At 42.1% G+C, this 23,934-nt stretch overlaps 1 protein-coding gene across 1 annotated transcript in view; it reads right to left on the reverse strand.

Annotated features, from left to right (window-relative positions):
- The window catches only part of DOCK4 (dedicator of cytokinesis 4), a 1,616,764-nt gene that overhangs the window by 1,178,595 nt on the left and 414,235 nt on the right, over nucleotides 1–23,934 (reverse strand). The window contains exons 5-6 of the mRNA XM_086919301.1: nucleotides 11,110–11,206; nucleotides 3,213–3,361 (exon numbers count right to left, since the gene is read on the reverse strand). Coding sequence (XP_086775427.1) covers nucleotides 3,213–3,361; nucleotides 11,110–11,206 — 246 coding nt within the window. The remainder of the gene's footprint in view (nucleotides 1–3,212; nucleotides 3,362–11,109; nucleotides 11,207–23,934) is intronic.

Raw genomic sequence — 23,934 nt, forward strand, 5'->3', positions numbered from 1 at the left:
ATCTATAAACAAATATTGCTACAGGAACAAGTGAACTGAAAAAGCACAGGGTCTGGGTAAGAATGGCTTGTCTGTCCCTTCCTTCTGGCAGCCTGGTCTTCTGGCCAACTCCATGTGCTTTGCGATAGATGAAAAAATGAGTCAACATAAGAAAACAGAAATGAGATATGGTTCTCATCTAACCATATTGTTGCAGTATCTACAGTTGTATCAGGAAACCACAGATGTGACTCAACCATGAGAAGCCCCGCTCTCCCTGATCCCCCACATTGCTTTAGAACAGTCCCTTGATACTTACTGGCTACTGAAGGGCTGAAGTTTAAGGTATTCACTTACAACTTGGAGTTTGTCTTCTATTCACACTCAACAATTTTAGACTACTTTTTAGATAGACCCACAGCTGTGAAGCCTCTTTAGGGTTACATAACACTCCCAAACGTTGAAAAGCACCTGTACACAAGGGCAGTTTCTCATCCTCATTTCAATGATCCAGACCCTACATAGTAACCCATATATGTGAGGCTCAAATAAGATTGCTAACTACCTGGTCAGAAACCTTGTTCATCTAGTTTGTCTTTAAGCACTTGCAGCTTAATTCATCATCGTAATCAACCTCAAACTTTGAAAATCCATACATTGCTAGAAACACACAAAGCTCTGAGTAAACGAGGCTATTGGAACACCTTTGCTCACTACTTATTCAGCCTGACTTTTATGTTTTAGTGGAGACCGGAATCGTATATTCCTTTGGGGAATGTGAAGGGGTGATGCTTGCCCCGTTTCGGTTGTCCTTGAAAATGGACGCCATGAAACTGAAATAATAGGACTTGCATTTTTTCCACAACTTAAGGTGTTTTCCAAGGTCTGACTGTGAAGATTCACTGCAACAATATGTGGCTTTCTTCTACTCAAGCCAAAAACTATGCTACTACTTCTTACTAGCAACCTTCTCAGAACTGTCGCATTCTGAATACAACAAATCATCGCCTGTTCCCAAAAGTGGCATTCATTTACTGTCATGAAATATTTTGCAGCCCAATTTCAAAGTTGGGTGCCCTACAAGCTGTTGCATTACTTGACCCCTTGCTGCTTCTGGGCCTTTTTTTAAAGGCCTGGGCGGTGAACTCCGCTCCGTTAGAGTGCAGAAAACTCCGCTTGGCGTATTGCCGCAGAGTTTTTCACCGTTCCCGCTCACGAACGGTAAGTTTGAGAGCTGCAGCTCGGGTAGAATTTCTATCCAAGAGGCAGAAAGACCAGCGCGAACTGCAGTTCGCACTGCACTCCGCCACTTGCTGAACTTCGCTGATTTTTTTTTGTAACTTCGCAGCAAAACTCTGTGAACTACGCCTAGGCCTGCTTTTTTACCATGTCAGGGTACCCTTACCCATTCACTGCGCTCAACCGCACCACACTCACGACTGGCACACAGTTCAACGTGAAAAGAGACTACTATCACATATTCTGTAAAAACATACACTCCAAAATATAGCCTTACAGGATCTCAACCGTACTTAGATATTTACCAACAAAAATGGCCATCTGTTTTTTTTTATTCCTAAAGTACAGTGAAACCTCCCATACTTGGGGTACGTGCTTGACAATGGAATTGGGTGCAGGTTAAAATGTATATACGAACATTTCAATGTAAGGTCAAAATATATTCAGTTTGTTTTGGAGTGTGTTTTTAGAAAAATTATTAGGGACAGAGGGCTTGATTTAGAATGTAGGGACGCACGGGTATTTCGTTACAAATGTAACGATATTTCATCAGACTGATTACAAGCGCATTATAACCTAGCACACTTGTAAAAAGGTGGACAAGCTATACGTGATGTTGGAGACGGAGTACATGTCCGTCAAACTCTAAATCAAGCTCCGTGGTTTCACTAGCCACACTTCCACATTACTCTGACGCACATTGTGGTAACAAAATTATATTAGAGAACTGCTTTAAAAATGCCACATGGCGTCTGCAGCAGAAGAAAGGCCACAGTACAGATGCAGTGTCACAACGCTGACCCTTTGCATAGCCACCACATTCAGTTAAATATGCTTGTGCAATTTAATGTTATTTTCTCCACTTATATTCCATTTTCTCATGCTCGAATCTTTTTGGGAAGTCTTTCCCCTTGTTGGGACCAGATTGACTTCAATGTTCGCATTGTTGACTTATTATTAGCGGTTGCATTTCAACAAATTACTATCAACTGGAAGTCTACGTCCAATATCACTTTCAAAGCTTGGTGGTATAATGTTTGTCATAATCATAGACTTGATAATGCTTTTGTTTTTCCTGCACAGTTGGCAGCTAAACGTGCTGAGTTATGGCTACCTATTACGTTGTATTTAGATAATTGTACAACCCGCTCCTTTCGTCCACGACCTGCTCAGCAGGAGGTTCCTAAACCCCCTTGATACCCTTTCCATTTCCTCATGTACTGCTAAACTGTTTTACTGCATAGCTTAAATTGTATTTGTTTCTATTGCATATTTCTTACACCCTTTATTTTGTACCTTTTGATACCCATGATTAATCCATTCAATTTTGCTCATTTCAAATTGCATTGTTTTTCTTTCTTTTTCTCACTTAATCATCATATGTTTCCCCTTTCCTTCTCATCCCCTTATTGTTTTTCCTCATAATATTATGATCCTATTTTGTATTATTACCTTGTATTCCTTTTAATAAACTTATTTTTGAACTTAAAAAATATGCTTGTGCAGCGGGTACGAGGTCTCACTTTCACCAAACTCGGGGATATTCACTTTAGTGACCTCAGGCACAAGACTGGATCACCCTGTTTTACAGTCTGCGACTTTCAGGTCGGACAGAGATTTATGCAGCAGGTGCATTAGCCAGCAGTGGTATCTTACACTACATATTCAGTACTCAGTGTGAGAGGAAGGAAAAGAGCTGATGGCGTGCAAAAAAGTTAAAGGGAAGAACTGGCACAGAGCATAGTTCTGGGGAAAGCAAGCGCAGAAGCAAAGATTCGTACAGGGGGGGCCTCAGAACCCCCACTTACATTACACTAGCTTTGGTGCTGTGTCGTAACCAATGCGTGTTTTTTCGTATGTGTTAATCTTGTTAAAATCCTGTGGAAATGCTGGCAACGTCTTAGAGACATAATCACGCCAACAAGCCATCTATTATTTAGCGCGCATGCATGCAGCTCTTTGAAAGCAGCCTTGTTGTGGCGCGTGCTACCCACTCGTTGCCCCAGTCCAGACGAGCGGTGATGTGGCGCTTGACGTCATTCATGCGGTCGTGCGTCAGGTGGCCCACAAGCACCTGCCTACGCAGATCCAGGATTTCGTTCATGATGTGCCACAGGCGGTGGAAGAGGTCGCCGTCATTTTTCTGTAAAACATACAAAACGGGCATTACTTCACAATTCACAGAGGAACACAATCATTTCTCTGCATAAAGATACGAGTGAGCCAGGAGCTGTGCGGAGGTACAGCTGCGAAAGGAAAGTACATTCCCTCCCTTGCACCCTCAGCTCAGTTAACATGCGGGTACTTGAATGACTCACTCAGGAGGTTTTATTTTTGTTCTGCTTTGGAGTTCTCCCCACTTTTGCGTTGCTTTTCTATATCCAATTTAACGTTTGCTAACCACATGCCTCCCTTCCCACGAAAACACATTAGTCACAGGTTTTCCATTCGACTCCTCTTCACAGGATGTTTTTTTTTCACTACATTTGATAATGTTTTAAACTAAGATCTCTCTGTCTGCTGGCAGGCTGAACCAGCCTCCCGCCCATGTCACCAGCAGAACAAAAACATTAATCACCGTCACACTGAGGTGCCTTATTTCAGATGCAAAGATACCCTTAAGAAAACGACGTTCGTACTGCTTGTAATACTCCTCCCAGGGAGGAAATATTCGCTCCACTGACTGTCACCAAGTAACATGCACACTAGCAGGAAAACAGAGGCCATATCTGCACTGGGGCAGACATGTCCTAAGATTTGATGGAAGTGTGTCCACACTGCAGAGCCTTACGGGCCCTTCAGGAAGCACTAACGGGACATTCTCAATCTCAAAAATGCCAGGTGGTCATGACAGAAGGACGCTTAGGGGTAAGAGGGTTCCTGTGACTTTTAGACTTCAGCATGTACGTACAGCCCCTTGTGGATTGAGCTCTTAACACCCAAGAACAGCGGCCAAGGAAGGATGGGGCAGTATTGTGCTTGTAATTACAGCAGAAGTATAAAATGCACAAGCAATATCAGTTCTTAGCATATTGACTCATAAGTGTAGACCACGCCAAATGGACCTGCGACCTTCGGTACCCTGATGCATAAGATCATGTTACCACTAAGGGCCAGATGTAGGTAAATCTTATTTACCGACTCTAAAATACAGAATTTTACCGATTCGGTAAATAAGATGTAGGTAATTATTCAATAATTTTTACCGAATCGGAATGATTCGGTAATTACCGAATCGGTATTTACCGATTCGGTAATTGCCATTGATTCCTATGGGCCTTGAGGCCCATAGGAACCTATGGCAATTACCAAATCAAGGCCCATAGGAATCAATGGCAATTACCGAATCGGTAAATACCGATTCGGTAAAATTACCGAATTGACAAGGGGGACAGTTTGACACTCTGTTGCACCCCTGATTCTGGCTTGTGTGCCATGTGACACACAGACATGCCCTTAGGGCATGTCTGTGTGCCACATGGCACAGGTGTACATGCACAGATGTGCATGTACACAGGAATTCGTTATTTACCATGCAATAGTATTACATGGTAAATAACACATTTTTAGGGGCCGGTGGCACTGTTTGCAGTGCCACCTACATATCGATTTACCGATTCGGTAAATTTACCGAATCAGTATTTTACAGAATCAGTAAATTTACCGATTCTGTAAGATTTAGGCCCCCTACATCTCAATCACCAAATACCGGTCGGTAACGGCCAAAATCGCCCTTTACCGACCGGTATTTGGTGACCTACATCTGGCCCTAAATTCTACGGCTCAAATAAGGCACCGTCCATAAAGAGACAAAGAAAGTTCGAATTTCATTAGACAAATCAAAATAAGACAAGTACCAACAGTGGATGTTATACAGTTACAAACATGTTCTTATTGTGATACATACATGAGGACCCATCATCTGAATTAGTTAAGGTACCATAATATTTCAGGCAGTTCCTGGAACATCTCACAGAAATGATGCAGTTAAATAAGGCTCTTTCTAGGGTGCAGGCTGTGTCATTGAAGGGGATTTCAGCAATTTGTAATGCAGTGGCTGTATTCATCAATGCACATTGTGTCCTAGTAAAAGAAGCATGTCCACGTTATTGTGCATCTGTCTAACCTTTCTGCAGACTTTGACAGGACTCGGGCCGTCAACTTTTGGGCCGTGTTAAGGAAAGTCCTTTAATGTTCTCACAGATACTTGTAAATGCAGATTGCTCTCCATATGACTATATACCAAAGCAACACCACAAAGAATGTGAGAGGTGTGGCAGAGTGGGTAGTCTGAGAAGTTGACATTACGCCAGGAAGTGCTGCGAAACTGATCGGGAGAAGTTACTCTCTCTGCGGTCTTGGGAATCAACAAAGTATTACCTGGTGATGTCCTAACAGAGGCCCATAAGGGCCTGGTAGATGTGCAAAACGGGAACACGTCTACCCAGTGCCACAGTGGCAGTCTTAGCCCTGGTTCAATGAGCACAAAGACCCTGAGAAGGCTCTTTCTTGGTCAGGGTGCCACACATTTATATGCACAGGATGATCCATCTATACAAAATCCTCTTCTGAAAAGACCTGTCTTTATTAGCACCGGCAACACCTATATACAGTTGGTAATCACAAGGTGATACTTAGTGCTCTCAAGGTAAAAACGAATATCTCTACAGATCCAGCCAGTGAAGCCGCTTTTCCTCCTTAGAGGGAAGCAGTGGAGAGAAAAAGAGTAGGGAGACTGCCCCATGTGCAAGTGTGACCATACGTTTGGCAGAAAGGAAGAGTCTGTAGCACCAGCTTGTCAGGGAAGAAGGTGGTATACAGAGAAGACTCCAGTGAGTGCAAAACGAAATACCATTGGAATGGTCACAAACTCATTAAACAATTGTGCATAAGCCCAAAGGGGGTGCACACCAAGAATGCTAGAACCAAGTTACAGTCCGACTGGTGCAAAATAATAGGCACACTAGGAAGCATGCATGTGAGCCCTTTTTACAAAAGCATCACAGTCGGAGATCTGAAAAATAAAGGCTGGTCAGGCAAATGTAGAAAGGCCAGACAAATAACATCTAACAGTGCCCAGAACAAAGCCTTGTCGGGTCAGTGACAAAAGAAACATCAGAGATGCATGGCCTGAAGAGTATCAACTGAATAGATTCAGCATCAAGCCATCAACTCCGGTTAATGACGGGAATAAATGAATTTGGTAGAAAGGCTCCGAGACACAAGGTGAACATTCACTACTTTTGCATGCAAGTCAAACCCCACTCAGTTAGTTCTGCTCAGTCAACAACAATGATGGAGGTATGGGTTATTGAGATTTGCATACAGAACTCTTCCATGCTGCTGGAACAAAAGGTTCCTCCCCAAAGAGGTAGACAGAGCGGATGGCAAATGCTCAGCCGAGCATTGTCTAATCCGGAGCTATCACGATGAGATGGGCTGAGTCCTTCACAACCTTCAGAACTCGGGGCAGAGGTGGGAAGGAATGCAAAAGACAGGGCCTCCACTGCAACTGGAATGCACATACTAGGAAGCCCTGAGGTGGAAACTCCAGCATGCAGTGTGAGTGACACCGCATGCTCTCGGTGGTTGTAAAAAGATTTACCCATGGCATGCCTATTGGATGAAGACGCCTTGGACCACCTCAGGGTGCAAATGCCATTCATGGTCCACCAGATAGCATCTGCAGACTTCATCCACTCTGACATTGAAAGAGCCCGCTAAATGGTTGCCCAACAGAGAAATCCTCTGAAGGTTGAACTTCCGCCAACATTTCCTGGCACAGTGTCGGTGACCCCGCACCGCCCTGTTTGCTGCAGTTCCACCTGGCAGATGTTTTGCCCATAAGGATCAGTACAAGCTTCCCTCTGATGGATGGGATAAAGGCCACCGGGGTCTACAATAAGGCACAAAGCCCCAGAAGTCAGATATTGTGCCTCTGCTCCAGCAGAGACCAAAGACCCCATATTTGTACTTTGTCCAGGTGACCGCCCTATGCCAGAGAAAGTTTATGTGCCACTACTGTGAGCTCTGAGTGGGATAGAGAGAATAGCCTGCCGCGAGTCAGGATGGCTTCTACAAGCCACCACTGCAGGCACCAGGCTGTCTCTTCTCAAATGCAGATTTTGTCGGAGAGGCAGCCTCCATGTCGTGCACGTTCCACAGCAGATCCCACATTTGCCAATGGGAACGAGGGATTAGAACAAAGCAGAAAGCTAAGTGATGAAGAAGCCTCAGAACCATCCAAGCCAGAACCAAGGAGTAAGCACCAATAATCGTGATCATAACCTGGATGTTCCAGATTAGATGCAGGGGGTACGAAAGGCCTTGAAAGCCACTCTGTCCAGGAAGGCCCCATGCAAGGAATCCACTGCATAAGCTGGAGTTTCAGTTTGTCAATGGAGAATCTGAGGGATGTCCACAGAGTGACAGTTTTCTGATGTGGTCAGCGAGGGACTAAAGCAATCTTGCCTTCAAGAGCCAGTTGTCATGGTGTTGAAATATGTATATCCCTGACCTGCAGAGATGAGTTGCAGCACCACCTTCACCTGTGTAAACCGCCAGGGGGCTGAGGTGAGGCCGATGGGCAGAAAAGTAAACTGAAAGTGTTCAAATCCCATACAGACAGAGAGGAAGTGTCCGTGGCGCTACAGGACAAGCACATGAAAGTACACATTCTGCAAGTCCAAGAACACCATTAAGTTCCCCAGATTCAGAACAGAGGGGACCTGGGCCAAAGTGAGCATCTTGAACATGTCCATCCGAAGGACATTGATGAGAAACTAAAGGCCTAATGTCAGCCAGAGCCCTTTGTCCACTGACATGCACTGGTAATAACATGTCTCCACTTCTGGAACACTCACTATGATCCCTTTAGCCAACAGTGACTAAACATCCTGGGAAAGGATGGAGACAAGAATTTCTGAAGACTAAACAAAAAACGGGAGAACAGGAGGGTGAACAGATTTAAAAGGGTGAACATAACCATGCTCAACAATTTGCAACACTCACTGCTCTGAGGTAATTGGACACCAGCCGGGCAGATAAAAACGAATTGTGCCGGTGCAAGAATATAGTAGGGGAAATCAAAGTGGCTTGACTGCAATCGACAACAGGAAGAGGACTGCTGCCCTTGCTGGTGGCCTAATTTCCTCCGGAGCCACAAAAAGTCAATATGGGTTGTTTCACAGGCTCAGATAGGCGAGGCTATATTTTCTGTATTGTTGGCAGGGCCAGACTCGCTATAGCAGGCATTGTGCGTTTGCCCCGGAGGCTGGAAGGGTGGGAGCAGTTTTGGAACAGTGGGGGCCGGTTTTACAGCATTGCTGCAATATAGGCCCCACTAACAAAAGCGGCAGTGCAGGGGGCCGGTTTGGTTAAGCAGCAGTGTTTCTCCCTTGCTCCACCCACTCCCTGGTCACCTCCCCCGGGATGGGGTGGACCGTCAAAATTGCCAGGGCTGATTTGGGTTCCCAGTCCAGCCCCGATTGTTGGTGGAATTGACGGGCTGGTGCTAGCCAACTGAGGGCCGTAGCAGAGTTGTGGCTGAAGCCAGAGGTGGCTCCTCGGCTAAGGTGAGGAGCATCACCCCACGGTTATTTCAGCAGTGCAAAAAAGAAAATGATAATAACAGAACGTTATTCTCATTTAATTTTTCTATGCGGGAGTCGGGCGGGGCTGGGCTCTGTGACACCAGAGCATGGGACGTGTGGTTTGTACTCTTCTAAGTGCACATGAAGGTTTGACTGGCGCTCTAGGGCCGGCCACAGTGTCATGCACATATGGTATGTTCTCCATTGGGCTCTGTTGCACAGCCCAATGGAGAACATGGCCAAGCTTCCCAGGCGCTGCTGAGCATCCAAACAGGACGCTCAGACTAGTTATGATGCTGCTCCTGCTTCGTTGTGATTGTCTGCCAGAGTCCGGAAGCCTGGGTGCTTCCGGTGCCTCAAACAGACGGAGGAGGCGTGCAGCAGCAGGAGAGGTTAGCGGCAGAGAGGTAAGTTTATTTTTAATCCATACCCTTGCATTGGGGTAAATAAGTAGCAGATTTGACAGCCCTGTCCTCCATGGCATGCAATGAATCACATATTGCATTAAATTGTCTAATGTAAGCACAAAAGTGCTTGAAATGCCTTCCCTTTTTAGGACAGGAGGAGGTGGATCATGGGACAAGCGAAAGAGAGCTGCGGGTTAGAGTGCTGGCTCTATCGCGAAGAGATCAAATCAACTGTTCATCAAGGAAAAGCACTTTGACATTTTTATTCTTGAGAGAATAAACATATCATCCCAGATTTACTAGTGTTAACGTGCTTCATTTAGAGATGCACACTAATGGTTCATCTGTCAAAAGTGGGCTGAAGCACTCTTATAAGAGAAGTGTTGGCAATACTGCATTAGTGCTGCCTTTCAGACGGATTTTGGTCTTAAGTCTGGTGTGTCACAGCTCATTGATGCACATCCCTCTGTCAGTGGCTTGGAGTCAAGTGGAGATGAGCTGTTGTTTGCCACTTAGCTGAGTTGGATGTGTCAATGTACATTTGGAACGTGAACTACTGGTCCATATTAACAGGCCACAGTGCTGAATCGTCGTGGGATCCTCGCACTGGAAAAAATGTGTTGGCTGTAACTTGGTTTGTTGTTGCTTAATGTGCTAGACAAAACATGTAAGAAGTACTTTGCAACACATTGGGATCAATGACACGAATCAGTAGCAGACTGCTGTGGACTTGGGGCCACTGGAGGGAACTTTCAGGTGAAGTCTGAGTACAAAGACTGTGCAATTTTCTCGTTTCAGTGGAAACAATGGAGTTCTGGCTGTTCTCCATCTAAAAACCTGCATGAAAATCATATATGGATACAGTTTGTATTCGAGGTAGCGTTGAAACATAGAATATTTGCCAATTGATTCATTTTCCAATTATGTTATATGTACTATTAATGTGATTGACACACAAGTTTAATTTATCCTTAAGAGTTCCCTAAATCAGACAGCATTATAAGCATTCTCAGCAGTGTGCCATCATTTCTTTAAGTGCACACATTTGGTCACTACAGTAAACGTCCCTGGTCATAAAATTACAACAGAAATACCTTATCAAAATTAAGTAATAAGGGGACAATCACTAACAAGTGAAAAGTCCAGGAAATAATTCACCGTTGTTGTAAAGAATTATATTATTAAGATATGTTATTTACCTGAGAAAATGTGCTTAGTTTGTCTTTTTTTGCTTAATTTCAATTAGGGGTTTTGTAAAGGGCTATGAACCACTGAGCACATCATCAAAGTGCCTCGAATAAGATGCATAGACAAAGGTGGATGGATCCATTTCTGAATAATAGCAGACAACAGATCATGATCGGGGCGGGAGTGCTACACCCATGTATGCTGATACAAGGATGATAATGCCTTGGAGAATACACTTTAAGGTTTTCCGAAGAAAGTTCAGAAGCCGGTTTTAGGTGCTTCTCCAACAGTCTTGCTAGTCGATTTTGAAATGCAGTGTCAGGCACATGTGTGAAACAATGTACTCATGGAAGTGTGGCACCAGCCAGCTTTTGCATCAATGTGCTCGTATTCGTTGAAGCCTTTTTTTAAAGCAGGGCTTTAAGTTGACAGCAATTTCAAAAATAATTTTCTAAAGTCTTTTTCAATTCGTGCTTTTCATTTAATTTTGTTAACCAGAGATGAGCAATTTTGCACTACTGGTGGAAAATCTACAAAACACAATGAGTTAAGAATAAGGTGGTTACTTGTAATATTTTTACTACCGGCACCCACACTACTATCCATTGCACACATGTCTTCAGTGGTAGGCCAGCAGTAAGGCCCACCAAAAATAAATGCGTACTGGTCATGGTATATCACTAACAAATGTTTTCATCACTTACCACGTAAAGCTGCTTCCACATTGTGCCCCAGTCTCTTAACGTAGATGTCATCTCTGTTATGACAGAATCTTCTGTGGGAATCACCACTTCAAACTGTCTGTGGTGGTCAGAAAAAAAGAATCAAACCGGTGTACTTTATAATGGTCTTAGGATAGTACACATCAATGGAGAGTTATATGAATGAGGACACACATAAGTAAATGCATATACAGTGACATATCTATAAGTATGCATGGACGCAAAGACTAAGTCTTTGAGGCGTACATTTTAATGCATTAGTGCAAAGCTTGAAATAATTTATGTACCCAATTAAGAAACAATAAATACCATCAGACAGCCTTCTATAAATTATGGACAAATCAATGTCAGTGCGCCCACACTCCTACCCACATCAATAATATTGCGTCAGTGTAACAGTATTATAATAAGTCTTTCTAATAATAATATTGACAAACAGCTGTACTGGTTTTCATATGCAGCTGTTTGTTTTCACAGACGTTGGTGACATACTTTTCTTATTGCAGTTCTTTTTCTAGGCTCAAAGTTCAAAGTTCAAAATTAGCTTTATTCGATTTTTGTTGCAAAATCATAAAAGCACAAATGTGTAATACAATTCAATAGGACATTAAAATCTTTTAAAAATAACAATCACACGTATTTACACAAGCTAAAAATGATCATGGTCAACAACCATCAAATTATCTCCAATTAATCCATGTTAGAAAAAAGCAAGTGGAATGATACACATGTGAGCATCTCTATTACCAACACTTTTCTAAGCAAAATGTTAAGCAAGGGTGATCAATTAATTTTCATAAAATCCATAAATATTTCCATTATAAAAAGAAGAAAAATTAAAAGGAACAAGTTACAGACACTACAACATGGATCACACAGTTCACATGGTCTTCCTCAGGGCAATTAGTGTTCTCAGATAGGAAGAAACTGCTTTTACCACAAATTCTGTTTCCAATTACTTTAACTTGCAATAAGCTGCTCTGCATCTGCTAGTTCCCCATTTAGTGAGGATCGGCTTCAAAAACCTTTTCCTGGGGGTCACATAAAATTTACAAGACAGTTTGCAGTGGATATTAGATTGATCCCATAAGTCATCGCAAGGGCACTTCACCAAATGTTTGGTCCAATCATTACAGTTGGGAAATGTTACCAAGCGGAAATAAGTGTCCACCCGAAACCTAGTCAGTAACATTCTCGAGAAAGGGCTAGAGCCTATCACTAAGTAGGGCTGTATGCCAACATATGAAATAAGAGACTGGTTTGCCTTGGCGGTGTATTTATCCTTTTCAGCGAGCCATCTTTTATTGTCTAAAAATTCCAAGATCAATTTTTTAAGCGTGCGCCTTGGAACCATTTCTAAGCACGTTGGATTATCAAAATATTCTTTGTGGCCCATATCCGATGCCATGGTTTTGATGTAATGTAACCATTTAATGTTTACAGCTCCATCTAACTGTAGGCAATCTGAGACGACATCCCTATTTAAGGATGTCTCTGGGGGCACTTAATATTGCCCTGCAAACCCAAAGGATGTTTATATTTCGCAATACAAAGATTATTTAACAAAAATGCACATCGGCATTCATCTTGAATATCTCACTTGCAATATCTGGTGGGTCCACAAAACATACTGTACGTTGACTGGTGTCATCCGACATCATGTTGGAAATTTAAACATTACAATATATTTAATCAAGCAGTAGCAAGGCCAATAGATTTTGACCTATTTTTTTAGCTATTGACTTTTTCCAGTTCATATTTCTGATGCAGGGTAGCATCGGCAAAACAAAATAAAATAAAAAAAATGCACAATGATTCGGCCACATCATTCCATAGGTGCTTGTATGCATGATGATGCAAGCGAGTAAATGCATCATCATGCATGTGAGCCCTTAGGGAATGATACGGGCAGCGCTTTGTTTTTCTTTAGTTACCAATCCAAGATGGCGGATGCCAATTGAAATGGTAAATAAAAAAAATTTGAAATGATTTAAGTTGCGCAAAAGCGCTTTTTTTCACTTAGGAGTGGCCCCGTAGCAAATGGCATCTACCAGGCCCTCTAAAAAAAACAAAAAGTAAAATTACAAACATGTATATGTAAAGGACTACAAAGGATTTGGAGAGCAATGGGGAGCAGGTAGAGAAAATGCTGTGGGGAGTAGATGGGGGCAAGGTAGCATCTGAGGCCGCTTGTGGCTGGGCCAGGCAGAGGCCATAACAAACAAAAATATAATGAAGAAAAGAGAAGCCAGAAAGAGGTGGGGACAGCAAAGGACATGCTTGGACGAGTGATGAGAGAGCAATAAAGAGCATACGGAGGGTGTTTAATTCCAGGGAGGGGGGTGCAACACAGAAGGGAGCAAGACAGAAAACACATGCACTGTGATGCTGAAAGAAAAAGGAGAACAGTTTCCTGCATGTGATCAATGGAAGAATACAAGTCATCCAACCAAAAGTGTGGTAAAGAGGCTATGTTCAAAGGGAGGGACAAATACAAGAGGAGGACGTGCAGTCAAATAAGAAGCAAACAAACAAGACTGATAATAAAGCCCACTGATGGTAAGCAATCAGTGGACTCTAAGCCCAGTGCAAGCTTTGGAATGGTACAAAGAGGTCTTTCGCAGACACACTGCTAAGAGCTGTCTGTTAGGTAAAATCTAAAAATTCTTAGATTTTTGTGATGCACTACACAACCAAGTGTGCAAGGGTTGCAATTCAAGAAGTGCGGAGATCACCACACCCGGTAATTTCTGGGTGCAATTAAGTCTCCAACGCCAGGGTTTTTTCCCGTTATATTTCAGCAGGCCAAACCTGCCGGAATTTACTGGGGGAAAAGACCCATTAAATACTCTGTCATGTGGATTTTGGTGCAAAAATCACCGAAAGATGTATGCTATTCCTCTAGTTTGAATAGGACGACTTGCAATTGAGGATATATATCACAGTTGGAAAATTCAGGTATTGGATTTTGCCTGGTGCGATAATGACAAGATAATCCTCTGAAGCACTTGGAATTAGGGCCTTTTTATCTTCCAAACAAAAGTATTACATATAAATTTCACGGGTTAATAGTTAAAAAAAAGTTAAATTTTTTGGGGCACTGGTTTAAGGAAATCAAAATCAATACCATATGCCAGAGTGATTTTCCAATTCTTGAGCCATCAGGAGTGGCCCAGGCATTTGCCACTCCATATTAAATCAATCTGTTCATCTCCTGTTTGTACCTGTGTTTTCCAGACGTTTCATTCAGTCTGTCGCTTATCTTGTCAGTCTTACATCTTGCTATAGTAGTACATCACAAGATTGTTGTACTTATAAAATGCCCGTTTGCTCGCAGTCTTAATAATATACCTAGCATTTCCTAGATAGGAAATGTATGTTCTTCCCATTTTGATGGACATCTGATGGGTTAGTAAATGGGCAGCAAAGCGCTCCCTTCATTGTCCAAACTAGGCAAAGCCAAGAAAAGCCTGAGAAAAAGTGTACACAGTGATCAGGTTTCTGAGTTATGTGCTAATTATCACCCCCTCACAGCTTTCCCCCTATAGTTTCAGACAGGTCATAGACGCTTACATTTTTAGTCCGTATAGGTCTAGAAAAAAAAGCAAATTATGCCGAATTTGGTTAGCTAAATATAACGTTTTTAAAAAACGGATGAGGAGGTATTTAATACAACTAGTACAACCTACGCCAGTGTTATGGAATTTACTAGGCATGGTAACTACCCCATTCTGCACAAATTGCTATTATGGCTAAATGTTTCTGGCGGGCTGCTGTTGGTGCATGATGGCAGCAGCAGCTTACCTCAATTGCTCCAGCCCAATCCCAATCACAACTAAAACAGGCGTCCCAGCAGCTGGGGACCAGAAGAATCGAGCTGCAGGTTACCATGCCAAGAGGAGCAGCCAAGGTGCTGCTGGGCTACCTGTGAGCAAGAAAGGTGGAGACAGTGTGATCTTTTAAGCTGGCACTGTGATGACCCAGCTGACAAGGGTCAAGATGTTGGCAGATGGCGCCCGAGAAAAGTTTGACCACTGATGAGGAAAAGCATTTTGGAGATCAGTTACTGTCACCATCCTCAGTTCTGCATACCCTCTTTTTAGGGAGCATAACAAGTAAGATTTTCTTAACCCCCTGAGACATGAGTATACGTGTGACAGCAGAGAAAGGGAAATCAGAAACAAATTTCACACCCCTACCTTTGAGCTATATACATTTGGCAAAGCTATCTGGAGAACTTTATAACTGCTAGATAACTCACTGAGTTTATTTTAGACTCCCTTAAATTAGTACAACATGCAACAGAAATGTATAATCAAGGGGTTTTATTATTCCCTAATCTACTCTAACATATAAATATTAGAACCGCATTGATGATAATACAAGAACTAGCAGAAGCAAATGAAATCAGGGTTAAAAGAATAACACCACCACACATTATATATAATGTTAGCTAAACCCCTATCCTGCCTCTATCTCAGATCTGGGAAGGTATGTAAAATGTGCATTTCATACGACTGGGCCGCCAGCTTACTAGAAGGCATATCCTTGGACAGACACAGCTGCCATGATTGTAGATAGTCCTTCCCCGTTCTCCCTAGCTATGCGGCTAATGTAGCCGTCATTATGAGCAGGCATGTAAACGGGATGGTGTCTCTCCACCATTGGAGTTACCAAAACCAGGAGCCAGTAACACGGGATGCAGCGACCATATCACCCATTGGTTTGAATATGACCCTGACAGTCCACTAAGAAATTAGAACCTGCCAAGGGAATCCGTAATTCAGGATCAGTTTCTACCAGAAACTCCTCATTTCCCCACAGACCTTCACCCAGAGATTTCAGAAGCCCAAATCTCAGATCAATGGTGTTTCTGCAGATCGCATCATTCTGATTGGTCGGTATCTGCCATTACTGGCTTCATCAGAAATAAAAGGCAGTTATGAGGGCCATAGTAATGTTTGCCTGGATACCAAGATTGACCATTGAGGCTGGCATGGCAACCCACTGCTATGTGAAGGTACCCACCAACCTATTTCTGGGTTGGTTCCCTAGTAACCCATAGCTTTCCTGATGGCATAGCAACCAATATGGCAGAAAGGGTTCATACAGGAGCCCAGCACAGAAGCTGTTTGTAAACCGCTCACGTTATTATAGGCAGAATGCAAGATGCTTAAATTGTTCTGTTAGAAACAGCAAATGGTATAGGAATTTACACACTACCAAATACAGAGCATTAGTGTCTAATGGCTTATAACCTAAAAAGATATCTATCACAGGCATTCGACCAATTACAAAGGATTATTTTGCACTGCATGGGTGGGAAATTGTATGGCAGGTCAGTGGTTATAACAGATGAAAAAGGAAAGAGCCCTTCCCAGAGGCAAATTCATGCCACGCAAGGGACAAAGTGGACTATTGGAACGTTGTAAATATGCATGGGAGTCAAGAGGACCAGATCGCTTCTGTTCAGGCCGGGAAATGGTTTTCAGGGGACTCAGAAAGGAGCAGACTACGACCAGGACAGTCCCAGTGGGCAGTGTGTAGAATCTGTGAAAGAGAACTGCCGAGATCTAGGTTGAAGGTGCTTGAGGCACTGAAGTAGGCTGGCAAAAGAGCCAGGTGTCTGCAAATAAAAGCTCAAGGGGAGCTTAGAGCAAAAGACTGAAAACTGAACAAATGTTTGACGAAGCGAAATGAAGAAAGGTGGAGGAGAGAGGGCAAAGGAGTTGAAAGCAGGATGGAGGCATGGTGCGGTAGTATGTCTGACTGCATATCACATCAATGGCACCCAGGGATCAAGGCAGCAGTCGGGAGAGGAATAACCACAGAGCTGATGGTTGGGGTGCTGCTCTTGATAGGTGGACGCAATGTTTTTCCGATGCACCCTGAGAGTCTCCTCAGGTAGGAGGACACTTCGAATGTCAGTGTTGATAGTTAGAGATAGAGTTCCTATTTTTACCTGTTGGTTAGTAGCTATATGTTTGATCTGCCTAATGTGAGAGCCCTAAACAGCACAAAAAAGAGGCGCAGTGGGCCACAGGAGCTGAAGGGAATGAGGGCTTTCTGCCAGAAACTCACCCCCTGCAGCATGACCTCATGAGACTCCTCTTACATATACCCACTGTAACTTAGTCTTCCTTATGACAGAGCAGGTGTGGGTATTTTCCAAGCACGCTGTTTTGAGTTCAATACAGACCGCGTATCTACAGATAAATAAAGGAGACAAGTATTGGTAAACAGCATACTTGATGGTAGGGTCCCCTCTATGGCATGAAACTACATTCCTAAAACTAACTAAGAAAGCGGAGTGTAAAAAGGGAACAGCACGTGCGCCTGGCACATGTGTAGCATGCTAGACGCCACCTTATGGAAACAATCCCACGTTTCTAACTGGCACAAAAGACTGGCGCCAATCTGCATCACATTTTCAAACAGCAGTGCCTCCAGACGGGCCTTGAGGAAGCGCATTAGGACCTTTGTTGAAGTTACTGTGGTCTAGAATCAGGCCCACTAGCTAAAGACCTTCAAATGACATACATGATGATGTAGATATCGGCATCATGCAAACAACTGAGCATATATAGCCACCCTTGTGACACAGGGCCTTTTTCTGAAGCTACCATCTTTGACATATTCTTTTCTGTTCAGTTCCTTTCTCTTAATATGTATTTCAGTAAAGTATAAAGAAAACTTTGCAGCTTAAAAAGGCACCTCACATGTAGTGAGTTCGAAGCATTTTCTTATTTTAGTTAATAGGATAACCTTCTTCTTGAATGTTTATTTCATCGAATGACTGGAGTAAATTGTCAATTCTGACAAGTTGAGACTTAAAGTCTATGCTATTTTCCACAAGTTCTCATCAAACCAGAGAATTTGGGTTGGCCAAAGAAGAACTTGCACGAAAGGGAACTTACCTTAAGACCTGGCACAAGATAAGCAGAGGAGAAGAAAATACCCTTAACGCTCTCCTCTGGAAAGATCTACTAAGCAAAAATGACTGTACTGCAAGACATTTCCTGGAGGATGCCTTCAATCATCTTGGGGCAAGGCAGCTATGGGACCTTCAAGGGAGCTCATCAGGTTTCAAAAAAACTATTAATAAAATAGTCAAGAAAGAATCCCTCTTGCAAGACAAAGCCTCATTAGTCAAGAGAGCACATGGCTGGCTGACTGTGCAAACATACAACAAACTTACTCCTCAGGCGTACCTAGTGAACAGTTTCTGCAAAACAACAAAGGAATCCTTTTTAAAACTACGACTAGGAGTGCTACCAGCAGCGGGCCACATGGCCCCGTGGCTGCGACCATCAAAACCAGCAAAATGCCGCCTGTGCGGAATGCATGAGGAAGATATCACACACCTCATAACCATCTGCAAAGAGCTGCAGCAAGACCGGAAGAACCTACTGAGACCCTTGTTTATAAACAAAGGAATCAGGTCCTGCAGAGAAGCAGTCTTGAGCTGTTTTAGAGGAGACGACGTGCAAATGGCCTGCCGACTGGTAAGATACCTACGATTGGCAGACACCATGCTTAAAACGACAAGAGCACAAGCGGACATTGACATCACCTATATAACATCATCCGCCTCCAATCCTCAGACCGGGTAAGAGACCCATACTGACCAAGAACATTAAAGTACCTTCCCCAAGAAGCACAAACACTCTGGGAGAAGCCGGTCAGAAGGGGAGCGGAGGATATAGAAAAACCAACTTGTCGAAAGCAAGCGCTTGGACAAACACACAATTTTTTTATCTAAAACAGAAATTTACCTGTATTTAATGCTGGATGATCATTGTCCCATTTTTAATGGTATTAGACCGACCTTTTTAACCGTTTTCCTTTAACTGATCATTTTCTTTTATTACTAATAGCTATTTGTAATGGTTTTTATTAACTGTACAATAAAGCATTTACTTACTTACTTACTTACTCATCAAACCAGAGGAATGAAATTGGTCTTAGTGGTAGATGGCCCCTGGACGGAAGTAGATGGCCCCTGGATAGAAGCAGGTGTCTGTAGTTTCACTGCAACATTCCTTTTGGATTGTCCACTGTATTTAGCATTGTGAACCACGCTGTCCTCAGGGGGGCTCGTTAGGGAATGAACATATTACATCGGGGAATAAAGTGCCTAAGCTCTTACTTAGCTTATTGACCACAAGTCTTTTCAAATCAGCATATACTCAACGGCATATTTGAACAGAAATCCGCTTTTGCTCCAACAATGCTCAATCTCTGTCCACTGTTAACTGAGATGATATATACTAGTTCTAAATAAATGCAGACAACCTTTTAGTTATCCTCCTTTAAAAAACCTGAAAGCCTCTTTAAAATGCTTTGATATAAGCTTGTGCGCTGTAGATGACTGACCCACAGTAGAAGGCTGAAGCTGATCTAGCACAAGATGATCATGAAGATTCTACAAGACAAGAACTATCTTTGGTGTTCTGCCTTTTTGAAACAAGGTTTGCCAAACTCGAGTAAATTAGGTACATACTTCTCTTATCACTTATACTAGAGAATCATGTGTCACATAATTAACATGAATTCTGAGGCAGAATACTTTACTTTAAGTATCCATGGTCAAACGCAAATCTCGAGGTGTTGCCAACTTCCTCTCAAGTGGCTCAAACAACTTGAGCTTTTACTTAGATCATTAGCGGTTATTTGCCACAATAATGTTTCTGCTCATAATTTCGATTTCATTTTTCTAGTTCCTTCTTGTTGGCAGTCAGAATCAACAAAGCGGCTCAAGCTTCAGAAAAAGTACCTGGGTAATCGGAGAATTCTTTTAAATGTCTTGGATGCCAGACATGACCATTTTTGCATATGAATCCAATTAAGTTGAGGTTTGGCTTCAGACAGAACAGAATAAAAACTCTAATTTCTAGGTATAAAGATGCTATCTGATTTAGAAGACATCTCACTTTCATGAAAATCTCACCAAGTCGTAAATAAAGTAAATGGCTGTCAGAGATTTGTTCAGATTGTAGATTTGAGGACCGATCAGTCTCCATTTTTATAAGACATTTGTGACTCATGATAAACAGTATGAATGGGACATGGTGAGATGAAGATTAGTATGAATTCATTTTTGAAGGCAGGTCAGTAACTTTGGGATGCTTTTAAGTTGACACTATCTCTACCAATTTATGAAACTCGTACAAAATGTTTCATTGAGAAAGAGCTTAAATCGTACAAGACCTTCAACCTACTAAGTTCAATACACCTCTTGCTCAAGTTGGTGACCTACGTACCAGACAGCCCATGTCCAGGATCATTCTGAAAAGTTTCTTAATGCAACTGTTGAAATGAGTGGGACCACATAATTAAAAATAAGCATTTCAACCATTTGAAACTGAGTGAAGTTATTTAGAAGGTTTAAGTAGAGGCGGAAATTAGATGGTTTATAAACCACAACAACCGAGCACTGGAGTAGGCCAGAAAACATGCTTTTAGAACAGAACAATTTAAAATAACCCAGAAAAAACTGGATTGTTTCATCATGAATACATACATAACCATTTCATCATCTCGTTTATAAGATGCTAAACACTCTAAAGGGACTCCTACTAGGGTTATTATTGAAGAATTACAACACTCCTGGAAGTCACTATCCTCAAATAAAGAGCACATGAAAGTCAACAAAAAAGTTTGAAAACATTTTGTTGTGGAATATACTTTGACCTTAAGTAGGCCCAGGAAAATCAACCAGGAAGTCACAACAGCATCAATGCTTTTTTTCCCCTTTAGAAATAATCTCCATGGTTACAGTTAGATATAATCTTCATGTCTACCGTTTTAAAATAAAGTTGATTTTAGTTTCAATACATTTTAATTATGGTATGAAACATAGCGATCGCAAGAATAGCAATGCCACAAACATACTCCCCCACCGCCCTTGCTCCTGCCCCACCATTTCTCAAAGAAATACCTCTCAACCCCGCACCCCAACCACCATTTATAAGCAATTTCTCGGTCTATCATGTTCCAGAGGGCAATGATGCCCTGTGTCGGTCTCTCAGATAAAGGGTCTATTATTGGAAGAGTCCTGAACACTTCTATTGTAGTGCAGCAATAGCAATTCATCTCTGAGTCTTCTGGGGCAAGTCAGTTTTGTAAACCCTGTCAAAATAGTCTAGGAGTGGGCCCGTAGTTTTTTTTAATTGCTTTCCTTGCCTTCGGCAGATTTCTCTATGACCAGTAACCACCATACCCCGTTCAGTTAAGTGTTTTAATTTTAAATCAACTGTTGGCCCCACAGATCCAAAATTGTTTGTTTTGCTGGTCTTTTCTACTACTGAGATAATAAACATCTGTATAGAGAGGATTTTAAAGGAAGGCACTTCAACAAATCGTTATCTTTGTGGTTCATGAACTGGAAAAGAAATTCAAAATATAGAGTACTTAAATAAGCAATTAATTTAAAATGTAACTTGGCTGATTGCCATGATTAAGGATTTGATGAGGGTGCACTGGATCTAAAATAAAAGGTTCTAAAAACAATTAAAAAGGGAGGAACATATCTTGAATATAACAACCCAGCCCTTCTTAAACTGCGGTGAAATTTACATAAAACTATGAAATACATGAGATGATCTGTATATGTGAAAATGGGAGAAAGAAGAACTAGACAATCTCACCTAACTAATACAATTTTAAAATGTGGATGAGAATTTCAGTGGGAATAATTATTTTTATACTGATTCTTTGATCCACTTGGAGGGAAGGCACTGTCTAGCTCTCCATCAGCAGAGTAAAGGAGCCGCAGGCAGTGCAGCAAGACAACATGCAGAAAATCAGTCCTTCCAGAAAAGCAGTCCAGTTAAGCCCTTTAGGCAGCACAGCAATCCTTCTGACAGACGTTCAGTTCAAGATCCAGAAATGTCTGATTTTAGGGAGCCAGAGACCCAGTACTTATACATAAATGTGCCTTTGATATAGGTGACACTTCAAAGCAGCTCTCTGAAGTGCACAAGGATTCCTTTCAATCCAGTTCTGTCTGCCAGGTTAACCCTGGTGGGCAGAGGGTAAACAATCAGTGCTATGTGTGTGGACAGGACACTACCTATTGAAGTGAAGTGTCAACCCCTCCCTGCCCGGGAAGGCCTATCAGAATGCAGATGCGTTCCCAGAATGCAGATGAGCCTCACCTTTGTAGCCATCTAGAGGGGAAAGCACAAAGTGTATCTGTCACTCAACACCGACATGTATTTGAGATAGGCTGTCAGGCACAAAGAGCAGTAGTGCAAAGAAATTTCCACTTTCTAAAAGTGGCATTTCGAAATGAGTAATGTTTAATCCAACTTCAACAGTAAGCAGGATTTATGATTACAATTCAAAAGATATGACACATAAAAAAACTAGTCCTCTCTGATCAGAAATTACAGCTCAAAAGTGTATTAAGGAATTCCCAATGCTGGCCTATGAGAGTGGTAGTCCTCACAGTAGTGAAAAAAGAAATACCTGGTTTGTCACTACCAGCATATGCAAAACCAAAACGTACATGCCCTAACTTTTATTTACATAGCACCCAGCCCTTAGGGGTGATATGGGTAATAAAAGGGAAGTTTAAGGTTTGGCAAGTAGTTTTAAATGCCAATTTAAAGTGGCAGTAAACTGCACTTGCAGGCATTGCAGGCAGACCTGAGACAGGTTTAAAAGGTTACTTGTGTAGGTGGTATGATTAGTGCTGCAGGTCTACTAGTAGCATTTGAAGAACAGGCCCTGGGTATATAGTCTAACACTTTACAGGGGACTTAGCAGTACATCAAATATGCCAATCAGATATGTTAAATCAGATATGTTTAGGGGAGAAGCACATGCAGTTTTAGCACTGTTCAGCAGTGGTAGAGTGCTCAGAGTTCTAAGGCCAATAAAAGAATCAGCAAAAAAAGGAGGTAAAAAGCAAAATGGCTGGGGAAAGACCACCCTAAGAATGACAGGTCTAACAATTTATGAGAAAATGTTGTACTGGACACATGACCAAATGGGAGATAATATGGTATTATGGCAGCATTCTTGGTGTCTACATGAACTAAAGAGTGTATAGAGGATATAAAGAGCACCATGACCCAAAAAGACAAATTTGAAAAAAATGAAATCCCTGTTCTAAGCAGCTTATATATTTCACGGACAAGATCAGAGCAAAGTAAATTTTCAGACTCAGGAACACAAGTTACTGAATAAATTGAGCCATAATTGGCCTTTAACACTATTTGTTGTGCCGCTGAGCTTCATTGCATAGATGAAGAATCTCATACCAATGGAGCTAGGAACTGCTGAACCTGGATGCCTTATGCATGCCCCACCACAATATGGTGTGATAGCTACGGATAGCATACATACCTTTCAAGCTTGACGTGTATTTAATTACAGTGAACTGTGCCTGGGGATATATGGAAGGCAGTATTTGTCAGTTAGTCATACAGTTCACAATTAACTGTGTACTTATGCTATGCTTCTTTATTCTCCAAGGATATTTTGAGTTTGTTTGTGCTTTCTGTTTCCATTTGTTTATTATTACTTTTTTTATAAAAAGCTAAAACATGTCCTCTGAGCAAGGTCTAACAATTTGTTCTGATGTCTTCGGTTTGTATGCTTTTTTAAAACATTAAGAATATAGTTTAAGATTTTTAAAAAAGAGCCTGACCTGGAGCCAGGAGGTCTTTGAATGCCGACTGGCTAGACCAGAGAAAAAACTTTGATTTTCTACATTACCAGTGGCTTGTAGCCATGCCAAGGCCATTCAGGTATCATCAATTGTTGGCGATCCTGGACTCTCCGTTCACCTACCTGCTT

Source organism: Lissotriton vulgaris, chromosome 1_1 (genome assembly GCF_964263255.1).
Source record: "Lissotriton vulgaris chromosome 1_1, aLisVul1.2, whole genome shotgun sequence".
NCBI lineage: Eukaryota > Metazoa > Chordata > Amphibia > Caudata > Salamandridae > Lissotriton > Lissotriton vulgaris.